This window comes from Carassius carassius, chromosome 40 (assembly GCF_963082965.1).
Source record: "Carassius carassius chromosome 40, fCarCar2.1, whole genome shotgun sequence".
NCBI classification, from domain to species: Eukaryota; Metazoa; Chordata; class Actinopteri; order Cypriniformes; family Cyprinidae; genus Carassius; species Carassius carassius.
Genome location: NC_081794.1, coordinates 20,804,062 through 20,830,800, shown reverse-complemented (window position 1 = coordinate 20,830,800; position 26,739 = coordinate 20,804,062). Strand labels below are relative to the sequence as shown.

General features: G+C 38.4%; 3 protein-coding genes across 3 annotated transcripts; 2 read left to right on the top strand and 1 right to left on the bottom strand.

Annotated features, from left to right (window-relative positions):
• The first annotated feature begins 431 nt into the window (after nt 1-431).
• LOC132122358 (beta-tectorin-like) lies at nt 432-3,274 on the top strand. Its single transcript, XM_059532536.1, has 11 exons — nt 432-556; nt 720-795; nt 915-1,105; nt 1,196-1,347; nt 1,457-1,529; nt 1,823-1,926; nt 2,009-2,092; nt 2,179-2,341; nt 2,430-2,508; nt 2,590-2,622; nt 2,841-3,274. Exons 1-11 carry the CDS (start codon nt 440-442, stop codon nt 2,903-2,905), a joined length of 1,137 nt encoding a protein of 378 aa, XP_059388519.1. The 5' UTR covers nt 432-439; the 3' UTR covers nt 2,906-3,274.
• Nucleotides 3,275-3,550: 276 nt separating this feature from the next.
• LOC132121885 (guanylate cyclase 2G-like) lies at nt 3,551-16,590 on the bottom strand. Its single transcript, XM_059531621.1, is given in 21 exon segments — nt 3,551-3,559; nt 3,605-3,706; nt 3,988-4,079; nt 4,195-4,293; nt 4,790-4,964; nt 5,267-5,459; nt 6,223-6,363; nt 6,464-6,641; nt 6,763-7,087; nt 7,237-7,308; nt 7,765-7,869; nt 7,958-8,041; nt 8,133-8,258; nt 8,776-8,942; nt 9,026-9,129; nt 9,213-9,348; nt 13,820-13,964; nt 14,059-14,238; nt 14,505-14,629; nt 15,022-15,370; nt 16,225-16,590. Coding segments are annotated over 21 exon segments (3,273 nt in total).
• A 946-nt stretch (nt 16,591-17,536) lies between these two features.
• LOC132122356 (long-chain-fatty-acid--CoA ligase 5-like) lies at nt 17,537-26,724 on the top strand. The gene is made up of 21 exons (XM_059532533.1): nt 17,537-17,842; nt 18,792-18,968; nt 20,008-20,116; nt 20,272-20,336; nt 20,427-20,528; nt 20,821-20,920; nt 21,837-22,015; nt 22,147-22,179; nt 22,274-22,325; nt 22,470-22,543; nt 22,640-22,717; nt 22,861-22,995; nt 23,725-23,859; nt 23,961-24,056; nt 24,265-24,337; nt 24,425-24,513; nt 24,590-24,706; nt 25,236-25,379; nt 25,481-25,582; nt 25,731-25,802; nt 26,173-26,724. The coding sequence occupies exons 2-21, from the start codon at nt 18,813-18,815 to the stop codon at nt 26,305-26,307; spliced, it is 2,046 nt and encodes a 681-aa protein (XP_059388516.1). The 5' UTR covers nt 17,537-17,842; nt 18,792-18,812; the 3' UTR covers nt 26,308-26,724.
• The last annotated feature ends 15 nt before the right edge of the window (nt 26,725-26,739 follow it).

Below are 26,739 nucleotides of genomic sequence, written 5' to 3'. Positions count from 1 at the left end.
GGCAGAGACGAGGAGTATTACATAACCTGGAATGAGTGTAAATTGGAAGCTAATTTTCAAATTCTCTAAAAAAAGATGCCCATTTATATAAGATCTTCAAGTAGAAACCAGAATTTGCAGGTAGTAATGATCTTTGACAACATAGAGGTCCTATATCAGAAACTCATATGAAGGGCTGAAATGTTGCTGGGAGTTTCATTTTATGTGAAAATTAAGTAGTAATTGACCAAATGACCATGTTTTTGATTAAAGATGAGAAAATGGTCTTCCCCTTGAGACACTGGTCATTTAAAAGTCAGTGTCTGGCCAGCACAGAGAGCTTTTGTGCTTTCCTTCACAATGCTATCACCAAAAGGCCTCACCAGACTGGCTGACCAAAGTGGCGAGGGGGGTTACAGCCTACCTGTGGAGCTATAAAGCAGCTCTTGTGCTGACTTCAATGAACTCTGCTTTTAGGATTTATCATCATTTGCATGCAGAAGATCTGCACAGGAACTATGCAAACCTTCTGCTAGAGACCTTAGTCAACGCTTCTTCTAGATTCTGCATTGGGGTGGTATGAACATTAATTGTAACTCAAATATTATGGTGCTTTTGTATTGAAAATAATCACGTTAGCATTAAATATAGATAATTCAGGTCATGAGTGTGCTTGTATCATGTATAAAATCTTGAACAGAGACATTTTAGGTAAATGTAACAGTGCACTCTTTGTTCAGTGTTATAAAATGGCAGCTGTTGGTGTAATCTTCATTCTCCTCCCCATGACATGGGCCTGTGCCCCTCAGAAAGCTGGTAAATGCATAATATTTTTAACATCTCCTCTCATTGTGGATCGAAAGGCTGTGTATTTGTTGTTGGCATGATCTAATTGGCTAGATAATCCTGACAGACCAATTTGTCATCTGTTTCAGATTACGTCATGGTGTCATGTTTTCCCAATGCCATCATTGCAAACGTGCCAGAATGTCCATATGGATGGGAGATTGGCCAGCTGTCACTGGGAGGCATGTGCTACAATGGCATTAACACTCCAGGCTTCTATCGTTTCACCATCCCAGACCTGACTCCAAAGAATTACTCCTACTGTGGCACCCTGTCTGAGGTGAGCCGTTTGATTGGTTTAATGTATCCTAACAATTAATTAATCAGAAAAAAAGAGCTAAAAATTGATTGGCTTCTATCTTCTTCTCAGTATGTAGGAGGCAAAGACCCACGGTACATATTCTATAACTCAATAGTATCCAACGACTCCTCTCTTACTGTCCGGAACCAGCCCGTCAACTACACATTCAGCTGCACTTATAAAGCGGCTTATCTGGTCAACAATGCTGTTTTTAGCCAAAGGTAGATCCCGTTACACTGATGTCAAGTCCAGTAGGTGTAGATTTCATAGAGCCTGTGCATTCTGACCGTTGACTTGCAGCGTCTTTACTAAACCCTCTGCTTCTTCCAGAGTGGCAACAGTTTATGTCAACAACGGGAGTTTAGGTTCTTTTAAGTCTCAGTTGTCTATGAATGTGTTCACAGTGAGTACTTACACTTTCCTTAAAAGTGTCCAGTGATGACGAATATACAAAAGAAAAAAAAATATTTCCATGTTATTTGTGCGATATTTTCCCCCAACAATTACTGAAAATGCCTTAGTAAATATATTATAAAATAATAAATCAATAAAAAATGTAGTATTGTATTTTTATTATATATGTTATTATATATTTGTAAAATAAAATGAATAATATATATATTAGTTTTACAAATATATTAATTATATAAAACACTGAATTTTTGTGTGTTTTTTTTTCTTCTTTGGGGTTTGTAGAACTCAAAGTTCCTCTATGCAAAAGATGCACCATATGTGATTGACACATCAGAGATCGGATCTGAGGTGTTCATTGGCATTGAAGCAAAGGGACTTAGTAATCGGTGAGTTGCTCAAAAAAAGTTGTGTAATTTGATCAAATGCACAGACAGTCAGTATGAAAGAATCTCTATTTAATGTCTATAGATTCAAAGTAGTAATAACAAATTGCTGGGCAACACCTACTCCATTTTCAACAGACAAGAAACGGTGGACTTTAATTCAGAACAGGTAACGTTTTATTGTCAGTTCAAACTACTTTGATTCATGTTACTTTGATTCAATACTGCTCTAATATATTTGCTCTTGGTTGACAGCTGCTCTTTAGACAACACAGTCATCATATTTGAAAATGCGAAAGACAGTCGGTCCATGTTCAAGTTCAACTCGTTCCGCTTCCAGAGGCTAGAGAAAGTTTCCACCGTGTGGCTCCATTGTGAGGTCCAAGTATGTGATGGGGAAAAGCTATTCTGTCAGCCGGTGAGTATCAGTATCAATTTAAAGCAGTTGTACTGTAGTTTTAAATAGATTTCTGTCTCCATTGAGACTCCTCTTAACTCTATCCAAGACTCCATGTACATCAAGAAGCACTGAATTTGAGCCTGATCCAAATGGAGGGATCCTGACTATGGAGTTTCAAGTCAGAGGTATTTAAGATTTTTACTTCTACATGATTCCAATTTGATATTCAATAACACGTATTTAAAATCTCATAACTCCGTTTACAGCACAACACTCCTCTAGTTATATTCATCCTGCAGGTAAGTTAGAACTATCAATGCAATGCAGGACACATGATTTTCATATATTTAGATATTTTATATTTAAGTACACCACAGTTTTACAGCATTACAGCTGATTTTATATTCATTAAAAATCTTTTTTTTTTTTAAATTTGAAACTATCTTATCAAACATAACCAAGTCAAGTTCTCGATATAATGCTAAATATTTCCTGTTCTTGTTCTTCTATTTTACAGGCCCATTTCTGTGTCTGCTGGCCATATTTCTACTGAATGAATATTTAGGATACTTCAGTTGGTAATGGGGCCAGATGTAGGTCACTCAAATGCAATGAATCATGCTTTTGCACTCATACAATTACAGACAAATATTTCAAAATAGACACGCATGCATGCATACACCCACACACAGCTACCATACGTGTCTCAGGGAGTGTATCGACACATTCCTTTAAATGTTCACTTGCATTTTTTTTTTTTTTTTTTTTTTTTTTTTTTTACAGTTTTTTCATTTGGGTATTCCTTGCATGAATATTGGTAGAACAAGAAAATAATCTCTTAAGCAGGTATTATCAATTGTTAATCTTTAGTTTAACAGAAAGAGACATATTCTTGTTTTTATCTTGATTGCATGATATATGTATAAAATATTTTGAAATGTAAAAAAAAAATACATTTTAAATAAAATTGTTTTTTTTTTTGTGATAATGTCCTATAATCCAAGAGTGTATATAAAATCATGGTCAAACTAGATATCGGGTACAGTAAGTGTGTGTATTTCAGTCATTTTAGCCATGGCTGGAGTCCTCTGGATTGCTCTTCTGTCTCCATCATTCATTGGGGTTGCTTTGGTTTTCTCCTGTTTAGATATGACATGGCAACGACTGTCCAAAAACATTGTGTCAGGTCTTCATAAAAGCACTTCCTTTTAATTAGCATGAACACCTCTAACTGTGCTACAATCATGAAATATAAAAAAACATAAGTGGCTTGATACTTACATCTGTTCCTTACTTAGGACTTGCATCACAGTCCTGCCCAATGGGTGGAAAACTGAATCCAGATTTGCTTATCAACCAGAACGTTTTCTGTCTTCCCTTTCCCTAAAAAATACAACAGAAATATGAATAGATGCACAGACATGGCATGACAGTAAACACTGTTAACTGTACAAGTTTGAGGCCACCATATTAAAAATACTATATTAATATAATTTACATCATAACATTTCTTTGTTTTATATTGTACTCAATCCTAAAAAATACAGGTTATTTCCAGGTTTGTATGGGGGAAAAATAGATCAAAGTTAGTGTGACCTTAGACTTTTGGAGTCCACTGTATAAAAAGTGGCATTATACAATTTCATAATTACTTCACATTATACCTTTATTTCTATATCGCCCCTCTCCTCCAGTTCAAAATTTCCCATCTTGAAGAGAATATCAGCAGTGCTCTGGGAGACTTGGATTCTCAGTGCTGAGAAGGAAATCCGTAAACATAAATGGATTTTTTAAAACATTATTATATTATGTTGACTGATTAAATATAGGTTAAATAACGCATAGCTGCTAAAAATGAGGAAAGTCCTTACGAAGACTGTTGCTCTCCATCCTAGAAGCTGTGTTCACTGTATCGCCAAATAAACAGTATCGGGGCATTGTACTGCCTACAACTCCAGCAACCACTGGGCCTGTATATTGAAATACAGAAAACGCTCTGGTTACTAATGTAACCTCATTTCCCTGAGATAAGGGCATTGCATCAAGCATTGCATGAAAATGCATATGGGGAAAACTCCTGTTTTACTCTTTACTGAAGCCTGATTTGTTCACGTTTGTGTAGCTGCACAAACCAGTGGTGCTTTAGCCCACCAGAAAGGGCGGAGCTGACCATTATATAAGTCAGCGCCATTCATCAGATCATTGTACAGTGCTCTTTTCCATCCTCAATACCACGACTGAGGTGAGACCCTTGAGTAAGGCACCGAACCCCCAACTGCTCTCCTGGTGCCACAGCAAAAATGGCTGCCCACTGCTCTGGGTGTGTGTTCATGGTATGTCTGTTTTTTCATTAGTCACTTGGATTGGTTAAATGCAGAGCACAAATTCCGAGTATGGGACACCATACTTGGCTACACGTCACATCACACACGTCACTCAAAAGACTTATAGCATATACTTGCATACCAGAATTGATCCCAATCCGTAAGGCCAATTTTTCATTAGGCAGATGCCTAATTTTGAACCTTTTGATGGCAGATAGGAAGTGGAGTGCAATAGTTGAGATCTCCTCAGCATGACGAGTACCGTTACTGATAGGCAGTCCACTGGCCACCATATATGCATCCCCTATAGTCTCCACCTACCAGAGAAATAACATTAAGAAATATGTCAATATGATGAACTAGAAATAAAATTGTATTGATAGAACTATTTGCTCATTAAAACATCAAGAAGCATTCATTAAGTCCTTCATCCATTCATGTCACATGAATGGATGCAAATCTGGTTGTTTATTCACACAGAATTTCTGAATTGAATCATAAATAACGAGGAGCAAATATTTACTCAGAATTCTGCATTCAGTCCGAATATTTTGACAAGCACACCAGCAGAGCTTGAATGGGCAGAGTTGCGTTTCAAAGTGAGTATTGTTTTATTTACCTTGTAGACATCATATAGCTTGATGATCTCATCGAAAAGACTGTAGAGGTCATTGAGGATGGTGACCACCTCCAGAGCTGAGCTAATGGAGCACATGGTGGTGAAACCCACAATGTCAGAGAAGAAAATGGTCACCATGTCATAACTTTTGGGCTCCACTGGTTTTCCAGACATTAATTGATCAGCAATATACCTGTACGAACACACTGCCATTAGCGGACCCATAACCATGAGTTCTTATCAACACTGACATTTTATGTTATACATGAATGTATAAGAAACAATGTAAAAAGTCCCTAAGGGGATGTGGAGATAAAATAAACTTTGCATTCCTCACAAAAAACTTCTAAAATATAAAGATATGAGGTGAGAGAAATAATTGTATTTCAGTGCTTTTGCGATAAAACGTAAATGGTTTGCAAACAAACACAAAAGTTTCTCAGAGGATAGCAATACTTTTGCACAACAAGGCAATTATTTGGGCGTGTGGGATTTAATACTTTTTACATGTAAAAGTCATACAAGTTTTGTGCAAATGTTTTGCGAGCAAACACAAAAGTGTTTCCTGTGGAACACAAATTGTTTGTGAAAACATTTTTCCTCCCATCTCAGTCTTATTAAAAAAACAACAACATGTTAAGTACCTTTCATCCTCACATTATAAATAGCTCTATATGGTGTAATAAAATATATATTTTTAAAAACATTAATAACTGATATGGTTTCCCAATTAATAATGACTCCTAAAAATACATGTATAATAAAATGTGAGAACATTTTTAAAACATAAAATACATTTAGATTCTCTAAAGTATTTTATGTAAACTCCCCAAATAGACTATATAACCATCAATTTTGTAACTGCTTTTATGGCAATTATTTTGCCAGCTGATAATGAGTAATGAAAAGTACATTAACAAAATGTCATTGTCCCAATACTATCAAGGTTTGTTTACTTTGGCAGCATGCTAGATAGAAGCTTATCAGCTCTGCTCTTTTCTGCTGTGAGCTGATTGGTTCTCTCTTTCACGACTTCTTCCAGATGATTGGCATATTTCTCCAGTTTGCTCACCAGGTTGTCTAGGATGTTAACATGGCTAGGAAAATGATAAATCAGCACAGAGTAAATCAAATTAAATGTACAGTATATTTAGGAGTGTCAAGACTATTGGACAGACAGCTACATAAAACATGCACCTTTCAGGACATGCCTGACGTAGTTGTCTCCTGATACTGATGAATGGGGGTCTGTGGTCTGGGTTCTCACTCCAGCAGGCTTTTAGCAAAGGGATGAGACGTTCATCACAGATGTCAGCAGACAAGGTTGGTCTAAGGGGCTCGTCACTTATTGGAGTCCTTAACTGCTTGATAATCTCTAATGAATGAAATAAAATACTGAAAGGCCAAACTTAATCCAGTTGGATAAGAAATGGAAAATTGGGTGCAATGGTGGAAACCAGACTGATACATGTTAAGAAACACAACACAGGCATTACCTTTTGGTTCCAGATGAACATCATGATATGGGCCCACCTCTGTACTTTGTATCAGCTCTCCCATGATTATGGCAAAGCTAAAGACGTCTCCTTTCTGGGTCCCATTGAAAGGGTAGTAGACCTCTCTCAAAAACTCAGGAGCAGTGTAGTACATCTCTTCATAATTTGGATTTTCCATTGGAATCATTTTGTGTTTGGTACCGTGCTTGAACTCCCACAGGCCAAAGCCAGAGAGTTTGATCTGCAGCCTGCTATCCACCAGACACGTACTGGGCCTCAGATTTCCATGAGACTTCAGACTGCTCTTATGTATGTACTCCATGCCCTGTGGAGAACATACCAAAATAAAAGGTCTCACTTTTGGACCAGTCTTGTTCAAGATTTGAAGATCAAGATGTTCCTAGTGAATATGCAAACTAAAAATCTAGATAATATAATGCAATGAAGGATACTACATTAAAACAAGATACTCACATTAACAATGTCATAAGCAAAGGACAATTTGAACATCCAGTCCAGATCAATTTCACTGTTCCCAAGAACATCCTGATGTTTTAAAAGCAGAATACCAAATATACTTAGAGTCTGATGATGAGGACTTATATGGTTCCAACATAAGAAATACAGTTTCTTTTGACAAACAATGAGACCATTTTAAGTTCAAGATCATTTCTCCGATTTTCCCATTTGTTTTTTACAAATGTCTTTGTCTTTTATGGCAGCATAAATGCAATAAATATTTTTAATGTAATATACATTTAATGCAAATACAATAAAAAAAAAAAAAAATGTTTTCCACTGATTGTTGTTTTTTATTCAGAATAACGGATTCATGTTTTTGATACACAAAAAATTTATACATTCACAGTATTTTAGTATGGTGTCATGAAGAATCAATCAAGGAAAATCATCCATAATGGTGGAATAATAGATGTGCAAACACTGGTTCCTATAATTTTTCAAAAGTGTAATTTTTTTTTTTACAGTATACAGTAAACACACCTTCAAGCTTCCTTTCTTGCAGTATTGCATTATGATACAGACATTTGGTGGCTCGATGCACAGACCGATGAACTGTACTAGGTTCTCGTGTTTCATTTCTTTCACCTACAGCAGGAATAAACACAAGCATTAGAGTATTAGCAAACTATTGTCTGTGACTTCATTGAATCTCTGAAAATATTGGGAATTTTACCATGTTGAACTCTGCAATGATCGATGGCTTCTTGATATCAGTGATGATTTGGTTTTTCAAATACTTTATCCCCACTTCGTTGCCCTGCACCATGAGCAAAGAGAGTGAGTTAGTTAAAATATCTGGGTTTAACATGCAAGACATTATTTTCTTACATGTGTTTCAGAGTTTGTACCTGATAGAGTCCAATAGTAGCGTAGATGGCTTCTCTAGTACTACAGCTATTTGAGGAGAGCATGGATTGAGAGCCACTGCTTCCACATTTACTTGGTGTTGTGCTTACAGACAGTGTTTGTGTTACCTATATAATCCACAATAATACTGCAGTTTATGTGTCAATGTTCTGCCATTAAAATACGGTGGCATTTCCATAGTACATATACAGTACATAACATAGTACAGGGTGTCTTCATATGCTTGTAGATGTTTGAAAACATTTTTTGTCCATTTTTACTCACCCTGCTAAAAAAGACCAGTTTAGAGTTAGTAAGATTAGCATGTTTGTCAAGGCTGGTTTATGCTACATTCAGATTTTACATATACATTGATGGTATTACCATTTGGTTTGGTGTTGTTATTACTGATAGCCTGTTACTGCTAAAGCAACATAATTAGAAAGACTGATGCAAAACTGATTAAGATTTTCACTGTAAAACAAATTATAATAGAAACTATTTAGCATTTGTATTATTAACACATTCAGTCTGACTGTCCAAAATTACTAAACTAAAATAAAAATGTAATTATAGTAAAGATCTAAATCTATAAATAAATCCATAAACACTAAAAACGAAGTGAAAAGAACCAGTTTATCTTACTTTGGGCTCTCTGAGGATAGTTATTTCGTTGTAGTTGATAAGCCACCAGTTGGACTCATCCAGACGAGACTGTAGACGGGTCTTCTGTAGAGTCAACAAAGTGATCAAAGCCACTGCTGCCACTCCTAACACAGGCAAAGCCACCAGCAGAACCAGCAGAGCTATATCTGAAATCAAGTGAAAAGATGTTACGTCATTTCAAATACATAAAAATATTGTATTAATGCACAATTTAGCAATGTCCACTTACCATTGTCTAACCATTCACAGAGCTCATTATCAAAACCACAGGCCAGATTATCTAGTGGAGGTTTTCCGTTTTTCCATGCAATGTTAGAAAACCTTGATGTGGGTCTGCAGAACAGATATTTTTCATATAGTCAGAGTTTCAGCATTCAATATAAGTAATGTTAACATATGCAAACTTTTGGTCTTACTTGATCATTTTCGAATGGCTGTCAAAGTCCAAAACAGAGACAAATTTTGTGGCCGATTCTGTTTGTTGTAGGTCATATACTGAATAGTCAATTTCCCGCTCTCCATATTCATCAAAGTGAACCAGACCTGAAGCCCCTTTTTTAAGAAAAAAGAAAAAAAAAAGGTTATTTTGGTTATTTGCAATCAATAGGTAAAAGTACCTGTCAGGGACACACAGGATTCAGTTGAAGGTAACAAAAAGTTTATTTCGCCCTCACTGGGCAAACAGGGAAAGCAAAAGAATGATCACTCCACAGGGCCAAAAAGAAACCTCTCAGCAGGGACCGGTCCTAGCGTCTTCTGTGACGCAACATCAAAGTCACATCCACCAGAGCGTCATTGGGGACGCAACGTCAAAGTCACACTGATCTGAGAACCCTTGGGACACAGGGTCGAAGGCCCACCAAACTCCCTGAATGAGACGATAGAGTGCAGAGAGGAGCTGGAGTCAAGTCTTGGGGGATCTCAACAGAAAAGAGGTGCAAGGACCGGAGGCAGAACCAGTCAAGTCTGACAGGAAGAGAGGGAACAGTTCCAGACAAAAACAAAAAAAACACTTGGAGCCTAAGACAACATAACAAGGCAGGACTAGGCAAACAAGACAAGATGGTCACCAGCGAAGCATTAAACAACTTACAACGGTCTGACAAAAGACAGAGCACGAGAGGAACTAAAATAGAGGAGAGCTAATGAGGAAAGAGTGGCTACAGGTGTGACACAACACAGAGTATTAAGGATAATTCTGAGCACAAACGGAGCAAGCCAACACAAACTGCCTGACATCTTGGACCATGGATGGCCACCAAAATCGCTGACGGATGGCAGCCAGTGATCTCCGAACCCCTGGATGACAGGCGATTCTGGACTCAGGACCCCACCGAAGGACCACAGGACGCAGCGCAGCCGGTACAAACAACCGTCCCCCCTGGACACCCCCGGACACCCCCTTAGGACCTCCCCCTCCCGCACGGCCTCCCTTACCCATCGCTCAACATCCCAAGAAAGGGACCCCACCACCACCTCTCTGGAGAGAATGGTACTGGGACTCACCTCCTCCCCGGGATCATCCTCGAACAAATGAGAAAGGACATCAGGTTTAACATTCTTGGATCCTGGCCGATACAAGAGGGAGAAATTAAACCGCCCCAAAAAAAGTGCCCAGCGGGCCTGGCGAGCATTCAACCTCTAGACTGAACGGATATACTCTAAAATTCTTGTGATCCGTCCAGACCAAGAAGGACAACGCTGCGCCCTCCAACCAGTGGCGCCACTCCCCCAAGGCCAGCCTGACTGCCAGCAGCTCCGTGTTACCTATGTCATAATTTCGCTCGGCCGGGCTCAGACAGTGAGAAAAGGCGGCGCAAGGATGCACCTTCCCATCCTTGGGGGACCGCTGGGACAGGACCACGCCTACCCCGACATCAGAAGCATCCACCTCAACAATGAATTGCCGTTCCGGATCTGGGAGACAAAGAACAGGAGCAGAGATGAAACGGGATTTGAGAACACCAAAGGCCTCCTGAGCTTGTACATTCCATATGAACGATACCTTAGGTGAGGTGAGTGCAGTTAAGGGTGCAGCAACCAGGCTAAAGTTCCTGATGAATCGCCTATAGAAGTTGGCGAACCCCAAGAACCGCTGCAACGCCTTCCTTGAGTCCGGGGTTGGCCACTTGGTCACCGCCCTTACCTTAGCGGGATCGGCCTTGATCCCCTCCGTCGAGATAATATGCCCCAAGAACGAAACTGACTTGGCATGGAACACGCACTTCTCCGCCTTGATGTACAGCTGGTTCTCCAGCAGCCGTTGTAGCACCTGACGGACATGTTGAGTGTGGACCTGCAATGAGGGAGAGAAGATAATAATATCAAGGTACACAACGACAAATCTGTTCACCATGTCTTTCAACACATCGTTCACCAGGGCCTGGAAGACAGCTGGGGCATTAGTAAGCCCAAAGGGTAAGACCCGGTATTCAAAGTGTCCCGTCGGGTTGTTAAATGCTGTCTTCCACTCATCCCCCTCACGTATACGGATCAATTGGTAGGCATTACGGAGGTCTAGCTTTGTAAAGACCTTGGCTCCCTGTAGCAACTCAAAGGCTGACGACATCAAAGGCAGAGGATACCTGTTTCTTACAGTGATGTCATTGAGGCCACGGTAGTCAATGCAGAGTCGCAGGGAGCCATCCTTCTTAACAAAGAAGAACCCAGCCCCAGCAGGCCGCCATTTAAGGATTCCTGAATATACTTGTCCATGGCCTCTCTCTCAGAACTGGATAGGGAATACAAATGACCCTTGGGCGGAGAAGTGCCTGGGAGGAGATCGATGGCACAGTCATATGGCCGATTAGGAGACAGGGATGTGGCCCGGGACTTACAGAAGACCTGACAAAGATCACGGTACCCCTCCGGGACCCAGGCAAGATCACCCTCCTCAACCTGAAAACAGAAGACACAGAGCCAGGAGACAAAGCAGAACCAAGACAAGACGCAAGACATGACTGACTCCAAGAGAACACAGAATTGCCGGACCAATCCACATGAGGGTTGTGCTGCACCAGCCACGGGTGCCCAAGGACAACGGGGAATCTAGGAGGTACAGCTCAATTACCTCACGGTGATTGCCAGATACAGTTAAACTTACAGAGGTAGTGGAATGGGTGATGGAAGAGATGAGGAGACCATTTAGGGAGTGGACAGAAATAGGAGAGGGAAGTGGAATGGTAGGAATACCCCACCGTGCCGCAACAGAGGCATCCAGGAAGTTGCCTTCGGCACCATAGTCAACCAGTGCAGAACAGGAATGAAAGGAGTACTTATGCTGAATAGAGACCTTTACCAGGGTACGGGAGATGGGGGAGTCTATATTAGGAGTAGCACCCACCAGGATCCCCCGGACTACTGATGGGCTCTGGCTTTTAAAGGACACTGGATAGCCCGATGGCCTGGCTTCCCGCAGTACAGACACAGGCCCCGAATCAACGATCCTACTTCTCCTTAGGGGTAAGGCGAAGACGCTTGCATAAGCTCAGGGTCTGTTGAAGGTGACAAGGAGGTGGAAGCACTACTGGGGGCGCCCTCCCTCAGCATCCAGGAGAACTGAGCAGCACACCGCTGACGTCGACGCTGAAGGTGCCCCTCCACACGGAGGGCCAGATCCACAAGGGTGTCAAAACTCTAAGGCAGCTTGTGAGTAACGATCTCATCCTGGATGTCGTCATCCAAACCTTCCCGAAACCTTTCAGGCAAAGCTGCCTCATTCCAGTCACAGGAGGCTACCACAGTTCTGAACTGGATGGAGTAATCGGTGACTGAACGTCTGCCCTGGCTCAAACGCGCCAACTTGGCGGCTGCCTCATCGCCCGAGCAGAGCGGTCAAACAGTTTGATCATCTCAGCTCTGAAGTCCTGGAAAGTGGCACAGAATGGAGCACGGGCGTCCCACACAGCTGTCGCCTAGTCCTGGGCCTTTCCTTTCAGGAGGGTGATTACAAATGCAACTTGGGACTCCTCTGTAACATAGCGGCGAGGCTTGAGGGTGAAGACCAGAGAGCATTGGGACAGAAAGTCTCGGCAGGAGTTGGGGTCCCCATCATATGGCGGCGGACTATTAGCATGGGGTTCAGCATGAGACTGGGGATGGCCAAAGGTAGTAGCCAATCTACCGGCCAAGGCTTCAAGCTGGAGCTTCTGAATCTGGACATTGAGGTCCGCTACTTGGGCTGTGAGGCACTCAACCTCCCTTGAGGTGGTAGTCAACTGACTGGAATGCTGTCCCAGAAGAATGCCTTGTTGGCTGACTGCGACTCTTACTTGGTCTGCACCTGCTGAATCCATCTTGGTCAGACCTTTCTGTCAGGGATACACAGGATTCAGTTGCAGGTAACAAAAGGTTTATTTCACCCTCACTGGGCAAACAGGGAAAACAAAAGAATGATCACTCCACAGGGCCAAAAAGAAACCTCTCAGCGGGGACCAGTCCTAGCGTCTTCTGTGACGCAACGTCAAAGTCACATCAACCAGCGCGTCATTGGGGACGCAACGTCAAAGTCACACTGATCTGAGAGCCCTTGGGACACAGGGTCGAAGGCCCACCAAACTCCCTGAATGAGACGATAGAGTGCATAGAGGAGCTGGAGTCATGTCTTGGGGAATCCCAACAGAAAAGAGGTGCAAGGACCGGAGGCAGAACCAGTCAAGTCTGACAGGAAGAGAGGGAACAGTTCCAGACAAAAACAAAAAAAACACTTGGAGCCTAAGACAACATAACAAGGCAGGACTAGGCAAACAAGTCAAGACGGTCACCAACAAAGCATTAAACAACTTACAACAGTCTGACAAAAGACAGAGCACGAGAGGAACTAAAATAGAGGAGAGCTAATGAGGAAAGAGTGGCTACAGGTGTGAAAGAAAGGGGGAAGAAACTACACTGACAGCAGAACACATGAGCTGCCAAAACAAAACCCATGTTTTCAGAGACTAGGCACACCGACAACAAGACAAAAACACAGCAACTCAGACCTAAGTCATGACAGTACCAACATGTGAATGTGAGACAAAATTACCGTAAAACCTAATGTTGGTCCTGTCCCTGAGCTTCTGGAGAATCTCTCGTCCGTGCCGGATGTCTTTAACATTTTTAAATGCTTCTTTAAGGCCCATTGCATAAAGTAGAACAGCATCATGTAAATAGGCAGCGTATGAGCTTACCTAAAACATCAAATAGATAAAATAAAATTAATTGAAAGTTGATCAAAATAAGGGCTACAAAAAATATGATTTTCTTTTAATAAAATATTCTCACCTCTTTTTCTGACGACAGGTTGCTGTAAAAAGGTGCCCCTTTTAATCTCTCATAAACCTGTTCGAAGAAGTCATAGTAGTTATACCCTTCATAGGACTTTTGAGCTAATACAAACACCATGTCAAAAGCCTTCAGCATTGTTGTTTTATTTGCATCACCCATAGACTTCCACAGGGTGTCCTAATGAGGGAAAACATGAGAATGTGGATTCTGTTTAAGGAAAATTGGAATTGTCACAATAGTAGTCTCATTCAGTTTTCAAATGCCGACAAATCCACAAATGTCCACTGATTCGACACATCTGAATTGCATACTTTGATATTATTTAATATTTAGCATTTATCAGCTTTTTTTTAAACCTTGAGATTTTTTTTAAGCATTATTATACACTTTTCAGTGAAAAATTAAGAGAGATCACCTGCGTTTTCTGTGTACCATTTACTCACCACATTGCCACTGACCTCAAACTGCTGAACCAGGAGGAAAACATACTCTCCATGCATTAGGCCTTGTTTCTGAGCTTCTATCATCAGAGACGTGGTGTCTTCAGAATTAGCGAGCACAACCACCACTAGAATGAAAAGAATAACACTTACATTTTATAATCTCATAGAAACATTATGTAGACTTAAATGTTATTCATATAGTATGCAGAAGCGGTACATTAACACATATGATATTTCAGATTCTTTATGCAATCAAATGACTGGCAAACATATCCTGCACTTTAGGTAATGGGGCTTGAGAAGAATGCATATTTTTCAAGGACTTTGATATTGTAACTGTTAAAGTGCAGATTAAGTGCACTTTTCTTATGCCAACTAACTGCTTCAAGAGGAACAGGCCATGAGGGCATAAGGGCAAGATGCATTTGTGACCTTACACGTTTTACACACTGAGGTGTAAACTCCACCCTAATAACGTAAGAGCTGAAAGATAAGTACTGTACTACGATTGACTCACCTCTTGCAACTTTAGAGATAATCTGCAAGTTTCTCTTTGCCAATTCTGGGTCACTGGTATCAAACTTGATACCAGCTGTCACTGTTACTTTGGCTCTGAGCTGCTTTTCCACAGACTTCCATAGAGCATCAACACTGTCCCATGTGTTTGTATCCGCACCTCCTCCGATCATAGCAACATACTTCCATCCAAAGAATTCCAGTGTTTTAAGCAGGATTTCCCCAACCCTTTTAATTGGAGGTACAATTTTGATAAAAGTGTCATACACCAGAATGTTATCCATTTTTGGTGTATGGCCAACAAAGCTGAACATGGGAATGTTCCATGTGGATGCTATGAGCCCAGTGACCTGAAGGACATAAGCAAAAACTTCATATTTAAATATTTAAAATGTGTATATATTTATATTTTTATTTATATATTTAGTTTACATATTAAAATAGTATACATATTTGAGCATTTCCAGGGATCTGCTATTTTTAAAAGAATTTTGGCTGTTTTAAAAATATTAAATAATAATTTAAAAAAATGTAATTCATGAAAACAAGAGAATGCAACGTTTCTCAGAGAAATGCAAAACCTTTATGAGTGAATGTAAAAGCATTGAAATATATCCTCTGTTTTTATTCTCTCATCACTTTTTTTTTTCCATTATGTCCTCTTATAGGCTCTATAGCTTTGCAATACTGATACATGTAACTCTATATCAATTTCACCCCGAAATTAATGTCATTATTTACTCACTCTCCACTTGTTCAAAACTTCTTGAACAGCTGAAAGAAACTCATACTGGTTTGAAACAACTTAGAAGTGAATAAATAATGACAAAAATATCATTTTGGTTGAATTTTCCCCTTAAGTGACATAATGACTTTACTTTCATGATTTATCGACTTATGCTATCTGTGGACTTGCGATGGAAAGGTTGCGTTATTGTTATGGTTAAGTTACCTTCTCAAGTGGGGTTGTATTTAGACACTGGTGAAAATACTCTTTCTCACACATATATGCAAACATTATCAATGATTGAAAACACTGTTGAAACATTGTTATAAAAAGAATATGTAATTGGTGTGGTGGGGGTTTCAGTAGTCTTAACCCCCCCATGTAATTCTTACTCAACTAATAATAATAATACTAATAATAATAATAATAATAATAATAATAATTTACCTGTATTAAATGTCAAAACAAGACACTTACTTCAGCCTCCTCAGGACAAGGTGGACCAAATAGAGCTGATGCGTTTTGGTTCATTACTTGATCGATGAATCCCTGAAGTGAAAGTTTTGCGTTACAGTCTGTGTCCATGTACACAAAGTCAAATGTGAAATTTCCACTCAGAGATGGATTTGCATTAATCTTGTCTATTGCAATCTGCATTGCAGACCCCAACCTTAGCAAACTGAAAGGGTAGGAAACATTCAGAGGAGCTTGGAGACCAACCATAAGCTTATACTGGGTTGCCTTGTTGCAAATAACAGAGTTTGTAAGAGCTAATAAAGCAACAAAAATCAGCACCCACCATCGTGTGGGCCCTGTTTTGTCTAAGTCAAATCCTCCTGACATCCTACCTGCATAAAACTCAGTCACATTGATCGGCTTTCAGACATACAGGGGGATTTAAATGGACTTGTACCTTCCCTGGGGAAATTAATTCTAATCAAGGGCTTTCTTTGGAGAAAGAGCACTTAGCACCTATAGTGCACATTTTGCATGTTCTCAGTACCATTTTTATTGTATTTTTACCATGAAATATTAATTTTCACTACCATGACCATATTAAATTCAGGTTTACAAATCATGCGGGGAAAGCATGGATCAAAAGGTTTTAAACAAACTTCTTGAAGTTCATGCCATCTCAAATTTTGCAGCATTGACAGCAACAAAAGGTAATACAAATAGCTCAAATCTGCATATTTCCTTTTGAGTAACCTATGTATCACTTCAACTTTGCCCTAAATTGATCAAGTCTGACTTCAATCGACAAGACTCAAATCCGTGGAGGCCTTGACGCTTTTATTCTTTTAATTTCATTGTCTATTATCAGAACAACAGATTACAAAATCCAAAGGTGCTCACATCTTATCTTTCATAACGGTCAAATGTCAAAGTTCATCTCGAACATTCTTCCTAAACTGCGGTTATGATGCTGAGGCAAATGAGGTTAGAAAACAGTGTGTCTTCGTAAGATCCTGTTGTGTCATGCTTAACTTAGGTTGCTAATAAGAGGTGTCACATGACTAGCCTAAAGCTGTTCTCTTGCTAACAAGGGTTTTAGGGTCCCAGCGGCCTCCCTGATTGTCACTATAAGCTGAAAAGCAGTAAATGATGGGTTGAATTAGCAAAGTGTTATTGCAAACCATCAAAGCAATAGATAATCGTGATGAAAACCTGAAGTATTTGAGTGGGAGCAACTTCCAACCAAACTTTTACACTGTATGCAATTAAATGTCACGCTGACCAGCAAAGGTAAATGTCATAGTCCACCGTTTATATGAGCACTGTGTAGTTGCACATTTGCATGTACCTTTCAGCATGCAGGCATTAAAGCACAGACTTTTGAATCTTGTGCAACCCATATTCACTTTAAAGGATTTAGCTGTATGATTCTGTTTATGTTCAGTCATTTGTATTATCAGGGAACAGATAGCAGCAATTGGTTCAAAGGTCCCTCATTCGCTTGTTTTATTGGACCTGAGACCATGCCTTCCTTCTAAGCCTTCTTGTAACTTTATCAAAGCTGTGCAAGGGCCAGTCTCGCAGAACTTTTTCCTCCTCTTCCATCACCTGACGGACACACTGGACAAAGGTTATCCAGGTACTGGTACTGTAAAATTCTTTATATGTTTAATTTCATATACTTATAACAAATATACATATATAAAACATAACATTAGGCCTTTCACTAAGTAGTTAAATGATGATTTTGGTGTGCTGATATAAATGTGCATTTATTGTAATGCATGTTTAAAACAAAAACAGCATGATGCAGATCATTTTGTAAATTAAAAACATGACTAGTAGGGATGTTATGCATACAAAACGTCCTGTATGGTCTTGTGTACATAGAGGACGTTGCTTTCGTAACCCTTTTCTTAACTAGCTTGGTTTCTCAGAGAATGTTAATTAGAATTATCTTATCAATGTGTCTTGAGTTGTTCTTGTGTTTTGAACAATGAGATGTTCTGATCAATAAATCAAATGATGCTTAATATATCAACATTGGTGTGAGTCTGTGGGTTATGCTCACTTATATACATAAAATGTATTTTATATATATGTAGTATATATATATATAAAAGAACATTTCTTTCTATGTTTTAGAAAGGGTAGTGGATGCTCTTGAGGCTGAAAAGGGTTATATAACCTTTGCTAGACTTTGGCCTCCATAAATGCAAGGCTGGCCAGATAATATACCAAATCCAATACAATAGCCATGTGTGCAATACTGGAGATCATGTTGAATCCTGAAGGAACTGCAACAGGTGTTGAAGGATAACACTGGACAATGTTAAGAAAACTTTAAGAAAAATAACTTCCAAAATGTCATTAAAAAAAGCGTCATTGTATTTTACTTAATTGGACTGTACTGTGCTCTTCAACCTTTGAACACTCTAACCTTCACTCTTCTATAAGGTCATACTAATTTTTGTCTTCATCAATACCTTGTAATCGGTGCAGCATCAAAACAGCACTTGTGTGATTACAGACCCCTTGAACTTCAACTTTTTTCAATACTGTTTTATTTTATTTTTATTTTTTTGCAGCGTTAGCAGATCCCGTGCATTATGGAATTCTTGTTTGAGTTCCTGTTTACCCCGCTGTCCGCTTCAGGACTGGTGTTTCTGTTCAGCCTCGCAGCTGTAGCTCTGGTCCATCTCAACAGCAGGCCAAAACCACTGCAACCACCCACAGACCTCAACCGACAGACCGTGGGCATAGCAGTGAGTGTGATCTTTTGTCAGCTCTACACAATGTCATTTATTATGTTAAAAATGTATCATTTATCTTTTTAAAACATCTTGTGAGTGATTTTGTCAGAATGAGTTGTAAAAGTAATTAAAGAATTACCATTGTGTTTTTTTTAACAAGTTCAGCATTTGAAATGTGCACTAAAACTCAACAGAAAAGCTAAAAACGAATGAATAACTGTTCATGTAAGATACAAAGGTGGCAAAAAAAAAAAACATTTTAAGGCTACTGATATGACTGGGGTCCTCATATGAATATGCATAATTTTAAACATATTTAATCAAACATGCAATATACAGTGATTTGTGCAATATTATTATCATTTAAAATAACAGTTTTCTATTTCTGTATATTTTAAAAGAAATTTATTCATGTGAAGACAAAGCTGAATTTTCTGTAGTTGTTACTGCAGCCTTCAATGTCAAATAGTTCTTCAAAAATCATTCAAATATGCTGATTTCTAAAAATCTTTTAATATTTTTGATTATTAACATTGACAGCAATTGTGCTACTTAATATTTTTGTGAAAAGCGAATTTTCCAAAAGAACAGCTTTTTTTAAATAATACATTTTTTGTGATAATGTAAAAGACTTTACTGTCACTTTTGATTAATTTAATGCATCCATTCTTAATAAGTGTATAACTGTAATTTCTTTCTAAAGAAAAATCTGACCCCAAACTTTTGAATGGTTGTGTTCTGTACACTCTCAGAAAAAAAGGTACAAAAGCTGTTACTGGGGCACCTTTTTCAAAAGGTAAACTTTTGTTCCTTTTAGGTACTAATATGTACACTTTAGGTACTACTATGTTTCTTTAAGGTACCAGTATGGACTGTTTAGGTACAAAGCTGTGTTTTTTGAAAAGGTACAGTCCCAGTAACAGCTCTTGTACCTTTTTTTCTAAAAGTGTACAATGTGTGTGTGTGAATCACTTCTTGTGCCTGATTTTATGGTTCTGAATGTCTTTTAGCACAGTGGTTTATTATTACTTCCATTTTTTTTTTTTTACAGGGTGGTGCTAGAAAAACAGCACTCTTGAAAGATGACAACTTGATCTCGTACTTATATGACGACGCCAAAACTCTATATGAGGTTTTTCAAAGAGGACTACGTGTTTCAGGTGAGAGGTCATGAGGTCAAAATACAAAGCAACATGGAATATTGACATTCTTTTGAAATCAATTCAATTCCTATTTTCATGCTAGCTATGCTAACTCACATCTAACCCAAGTTGCATGTGATTAGTCTGTGAGATATTTCATTATTACTGTGCAGGAAATGGACCGTGCTTGGGGTACAGAAAGAAAGGGCAACCTTACCAATGGCTTAAATACAAACAGGTATTTGTACCAACCACAAACATAATTTTTAGCTCAAAAGTGAGGAAAAAATGAGGTCTTCGTTTCAATGCTTGCCTCTGATTGTTTCAGGTTTTAGACAGAGCTGAATTCTTGGGGTCCGGACTTATCCATCGCGGCCAGAAGCCATCGCAAGAATCATTTATTGGCATCTTCGCCCAAAACCGTCCAGAGGTGACAAAATAAGTCTAAATGTCCATCAAAAATCTGTACTGATATATAATTTCCCCTCTAAACATCCTTCAAACGAGATAGAAATGGCTTAAGATGTAGTAAGGCTTGTTGATTTTTCTTACTCAATTTAGAAAATGTTTTTATTTTCCTTTTTAAAACTGAAATACATACAAAACAAAACACAACATTTGTGAATTTTTTTACCCAGCAAGACAAGGCTATTTAAATACAATATATCCTAATGCACTAGTGATGTACTGTACATATACTAACCTCTCTTCCTTCTTTTCAGTGGATTATTGGAGAACTGGCCTGCTATACCTATTCCATGGTGGCAGTGCCTCTTTACGACACCCTGGGACCTGAGGCTCTTGTGTTCATCATTAAAAGAGGTACTTAGTTAAGCCTGCTTGCTTGTATGCTTCATTAGAGGTGTTGGTCAGAGCAGCTTTAGTGATCACACCTGCTGAACTCTGCTGACTTATAATCCTTCAGAAGATGACGACTTTATTCTTTTAGTGACATCAGTAACCTTGCTACTTCTACCTCCAGAGTTCAAGCTCCTTTGCTTACCATTGCATAATCCCATAACTCTTTCTATTATTTCTAACTAATGACTGATATTATAATTAAAGGTGAAATGTGTCATTTTTTTGTCATTTGTTGCAGTTTAATATGCAGAGACAACTACTGTAATCGATGCTTTGGTTGGGTTTGTGAACATGTCAACTTAATGGCTCAGCCAATGAGATGAGTTTAGGGCGGGACTATCTGTTTAATGGAAGTGGGGAGTTTTGTGGAAACCTGCTTGAATAGATCCATTTTGTGCCACTGGTTGCAAAGTGTAAATATGATCTTTAATTTAATCATATGATATTGCTGTATTATTGCTACATATACACCATCATTCAAAAGTTTGGGGTGCGTATGATATTTCAATGTTTTTGAAAGTCACTTATGCACACCAAGACTGCATTTATTTAATGAAAAGTAGATTAAAAGAAGTAACACTGTGAAATGTTACTGCAATTTAAAATAAAGATTTTGTTTTAATATATTTTAAAATGTAAATGTAATTTATTCCTGTGATGACAAAGCATAATTTTCAGCAGTCAATATTCCAATCTTCAGTGACACATGATCATTCAGAAATCATTTTACTATGCTGATTTGATGCCATAAAAAAACTTACCCTATAACTTCCCAATTTAACATATTTATTTTAAGTTTATTTCTATGTTTTTTAATCCCATTAATTTTGTGCTAAATATCATCGGATCTTTTTAAATATTATATTTATCTCCACAGCAAAAATATCCACAGTGATATGTGATAAGCAGGATAAGGCAGAAAAGTTGCTGGATAGCTGTGAGAAAAACCTCACACCTGTCTTAAAAACCATCATTCTAATGGACCCCTATGATTCTGCATTGATTGATAGAGGCTCTAAGAGTGGTGTGGATGTCCTGTCCCTGAAAGATGTAGAGGTACACTGACAGCACTGTCTGATCAATAATATATAATAAAACAATAATGCAAAAATATTAAAGGATCTGACGTCTTTCAAGTTTCTAGAGCAGAATATCATTTTAAAAACATTTGTGGTTTGTTTTTTTAGGCCTTGGGAAAGAACAACCATCAAAAGCCTGTTGTGAGTAATGGGTTAATTATCAATTTCATTCTTTTTAGCAAATAGTTTTCATCAATATATTCGACAAAATTAATGTGATTTGATTTGTTTCCAGCCCCCAAAACCAGAAGACCTAAGTATTATTTGCTTTACCAGTGGAACCACTGGTAAGTTTGATTTAATCTAATCTCAAGGCTGCAAAAACACTGCAGGCCACATTTATATCTGTGAAGCCAATGCTGCTCCACCTCTAGTGAATATTGTGGTGTGTCCTGTGTGTGTGAGCTTTAATTCGATATTCTCTGCTTCAGGGGATCCAAAGGGAGCCATGCTGACCCATGAAAATGTGGTTGCAGATGCAGCCGGTGTGGTTAAGACTTTTGAGGTACTGTATGTCAGTGTGACGGCTGCATGGTTTTTACAAAGTCTCTATGGGAGTCTAGATTTTTAATTTTGGATGCCAAAACCCATGTTTCTTCAGAGCGTCTTTGCACCCATTTCATCTGACGTGTCCATCTCGTTTTTGCCGCTGGCACACATGTTTGAAAGAGTTGTACAAGTAAGCCTGTCTTTCATATCTGGTGCTCACCATCATCTTTGAAATGGTCTTTCAAATTTTCAGTGTCATGTACTAGTCATCTTTTATAAATCACGTGATGAACACTGAAGTCATGCTTGCTTGTTCTTATTTATGTTTATCAGACAGTGCTGTACAGTGTAGGGGGAAGAGTTGGCTTTTTTCAAGGTGATATCAGACTTCTACCAGACGATATGAAAGCACTGAGGCCAACCGTATTCCCAGTGGTTCCACGTCTCCTGAATCGCATTTATGATAAGGTATGAAACTACAGATGAGGTCACTGTTTGAGCCAAAAATGTTTTAAAGATTGGCCTCTATTCATTCAATAAAGAGTGTAAGGTTTTAGACATGATTTAATTATGTATGTATATATATACGACAAGCAATTTTCTGTCCAGACTGAATGTGGAATCTGCAGTCTGTTAGGATTTAGTAGAATTAGTGGAGGAAAAATTTTTGTGACGCATTTTGCAGTTCACATTTCACCAGTAGATGGCGACAGGTGACAAGTAACTTATTATTATATTAATGTAACTTAATACTGTTTGTGTAAATACCGTAACTTATCATATCAGGGATGAAACTAGCAGTTTGAATTGTTCATTCACCTGATTCGTTCAAAAACGATGAGACACCATTGTGATGTGTTACTCTAAAGCTCAATGTTTGATTCTGTTGTGCCTTACTTTTTCATTATCCTAACTATTTTGGTTGACGGAGCAGAAATAGTAATTGGGAATATTGTGTCTAAAATGTAAATCATTCAATATTAAGTAGCAAAACAAACCAACCAATCAACAAAATGTTTTGTAGCTGGTCATTTGTCACAGTGTCAAAACTCCGACTTATATTAAAGAGGTTTGATTCACATCCATAGCACAAACATGTGGAATGAGTTATCCGTCTATGTTTAAGAGTTCACTTAAGTAACTTTACAAACAGAGTACCAATAAAATGCTCATTGTTCATTTTCTGCTGTCTTCCAGGTCCAGAGTGAGGCCAAGGCTCCATTTAAGAAATGGCTTCTGAACTTTGCCATTGAGAAGAAATGTGCAGAAGTCAAGCAAGGAATTATCAGGAATGACAGCATATGGGACAAACTCATCTTTCACAAAGTCCAGGTATCCCCAACAGACCAGATGGCAGGGGTTTTGTATTCAGTGGGGAAGAGTGGTACACCTGTGAGGAATGGTTCTGGAAAGTTTTGAACTGTCTTCTGCAGGAGTCCCTGGGGGGCCGCGTGAGGGTGATGGTGACGGGGGCCGCTCCCATTTCTCAAACAGTGCTCACTTTTCTCCGTGCAAGCCTCGGGTGCCAGGTATGAAAGGAAGAGTATAATAACATCTTAAATCGAGTAACTATATTGCTCCTGTTTTGGCTTATTAAAGACAATGTGATGCAGTGTTGCTTTAGTGTGTACTTAATAAACATGGCCACTGTTAAACAGGGTGTATATGTATGTATGTGTATTGATCTGGTGTCACAGTGACCCAGTTCTGACCCCTTTTTCACTGGCCTGCTTCCAGATATTCGAGGGATACGGCCAGACAGAGTGCACCGCGGCCTGCACTTTCACCTTGTCTGGAGACTGGCATACTGGTGGGTTCCTGTAACCCAAAAACATGTTTTTGTCTTTGTGTGAAACAACCCTTAGCACTGACTTTTTTTGTATACTGTTGATTTCAGGTCATGTTGGAGTTCCTATTCCATGCAATATTGTCAAACTTGTTGATGTGGAGGAAATGAATTACTTTGCATCCAATGGGGAAGGAGAGGTAATGGAACATAATCTTATAAACCATATACTAAAATGTCATTGAAACTTCTTATGGCTTTTCTGTTTCGTTTTAGGTTTGTGTCAAAGGGAAGAATGTGTTTCGTGGATATCTCAGTGACCCAGAAAAGACAGCAGAGGCTTTAGACAAAGATGGATGGCTGCACACTGGAGACATTGGCAAATGGCTGCCTGTGAGATCCTTTGGTTTCTCTTTTTTTAATAATGCACCTTAGAAGGAAGGAAATGTATATGACTACTGTGTTGTGATATCAGCAGGCAGCCAAGGACACAAAATCACAAAACTTAAAGCTGAATACAATGATCTTTAGCTCTAAAATGAGGGAGAGGCTTAATATTTTGTTTAAATAATGTAGCCTAATGGTAATGAACTCCAAGAAACAACACCTTTTTTCCACAAAATACAATAATATACAGTAAACTACCATTCAGAAGCTTGGGTTGGCTTAATAAGAATTTTTAAAAGAAATTAATAATACTGTAGCATTTAGCAAGAATGCATCAAATTGGTCAAAAGTAATGGTAAAGACATTTAAAATGTTTCAAAATATTTCTAGAAGATTTCATAGTTTCCACAAAAATATTAAGCACCAAAACTGTTTCATCTTTTGTTTCATCTCATTTTAAAAATCAATGCAAAATCTTATGCTATGTTGATTTGATGATGTTTATGGAAGTTATGTTTTGTGTTCAATCTATTAGAGTGGAGTGTTGAAGATCATCGACAGGAAGAAAAACATCTTCAAACTGGCTCAAGGAGAATACATTGCACCAGAAAAGATCGAAAATGTTTACATTCAGAGCGCTCCAGTCGCCCAAGTGTTTGTGCATGGTGACAGTTTACAGGTGAAATTAATTTGCATTCCTTGCTATTGCTGGTGATAAAAATGTGGGTTTTATATTTTTAAGCTATACTGTAGCCTTATATTTCAACTGAATGTGTGCAGTCCACTTTGGTGGCCATAGCCGTGCCAGACCCTGAAGTATTGCCAGGATTTGCAGAAAAACTGGGAGTGAAAGGTTCACTAGAGGAGCTTTGTAGAAATCAGGTATGCTGTCTGTATTTACATAGTTTACTTCCGAAAATACATTCATGTTAAAAATTTAATCGGAAGGATTTCTGTTTACTTGTGTGGCATTTACAAATATACATTTACATATTAGGTTTTGCTGGTAATAATCTTCATTATTTTGTAGGAAATAAAGAAAGCAATCATCTCTGATCTTAACAAGCTGGGGCGTGAAGCAGGGCTGAAGTCCTTTGAACAAGTAAGCACTTGATCCGTTATTGTTGAAGAAATAGTTCTCCCAAAAAAGAAAATTGGCAGAAAGTAGACCTGATCTCATGCCGTCAGAAAGAGAGTCCAAACAGCTGATAAAAACATCTCAATAATCCACGACACAACTCCATTTGAACAATTAATGTCTTGTGAAGCAAAAAACTGAGGTTTTTTAACTTTTTTAACTTTTAATGATACATCTCGTCTGAAGGTATAAGCACATATCAAGCTCTGTTTACAAGTGGAAACAGTCCGAAACCATTTTAAACATATAAATCGGTGGATTTTGATGTCATTTTGATTGATATTGTGTGGTTTTCTTTTCACATCTAATATATTAGTTATGTTCTCTTTTCAAGGTAAAAGACCTGTACCTGCATCCCGACTTGTTCACTATAGAAAACGGTCTCCTCACTCCAACACTGAAAGCCAAACGGGCAGATCTCACTAAATTCTTTAAAATTCAGATTGAGAGTCTTTATGCTAACATGTAGTGCATTAACAAAAGCTGAGGATATCCTGCGGTGTGACCATGTATTTATGAGTGCTGTTTGTGTTGTGATGTTTATCTGTGTTTGCTCAAAGATTAAATATTTTATAAGCACTGTATCAATTTTAACAGCATGTATTAATGTGTGCCCAAGAGACCCTTTATTGTCAGTCAAAGAAGACATATATGATTTGTCTGGATGTGTTAATATAAAACAAATGAATGAACACCTTTACAAATGTAATGAATACCAAAGAATGTTCATTTATTTTTTTTTCCCAAGGAAGAAAATGTGAAAACATTAACATGTCAATTTCACTACATCAATTAAATAAACAAGTGTATTAACATACAGGTGCTTTATTGAGTAGAAACTAATTTTGTGGTTGCTTTCCATAAAAAAAAAAAGAAGAAAATAAAATTACTATAAAGATCA

Excerpts from the sequence above, each read along its gene's own strand:
- LOC132122356 (XM_059532533.1), top strand. The coding sequence starts at position 18,813 with ATGGAATTCTTGTTTGAGTTCCTGTTTACCCCGCTGTCCGCTTCAGGA. Across the intron at positions 22,180-22,273 it reads ACAACCATCAAAAGCCTGTT|CCCCCAAAACCAGAAGACCT; the intron begins GTGAGTAATGGG and ends ATTTGTTTCCAG. Across the intron at positions 22,718-22,860 it reads TGTTTGAAAGAGTTGTACAA|ACAGTGCTGTACAGTGTAGG; the intron begins GTAAGCCTGTCT and ends TATGTTTATCAG.
- LOC132122358 (XM_059532536.1), top strand. The coding sequence starts at position 440 with ATGAACTCTGCTTTTAGGATTTATCATCATTTGCATGCAGAAGATCTG. Across the intron at positions 1,106-1,195 it reads ACTGTGGCACCCTGTCTGAG|TATGTAGGAGGCAAAGACCC; the intron begins GTGAGCCGTTTG and ends TCTTCTTCTCAG. Across the intron at positions 1,927-2,008 it reads GCAAAGGGACTTAGTAATCG|ATTCAAAGTAGTAATAACAA; the intron begins GTGAGTTGCTCA and ends TAATGTCTATAG.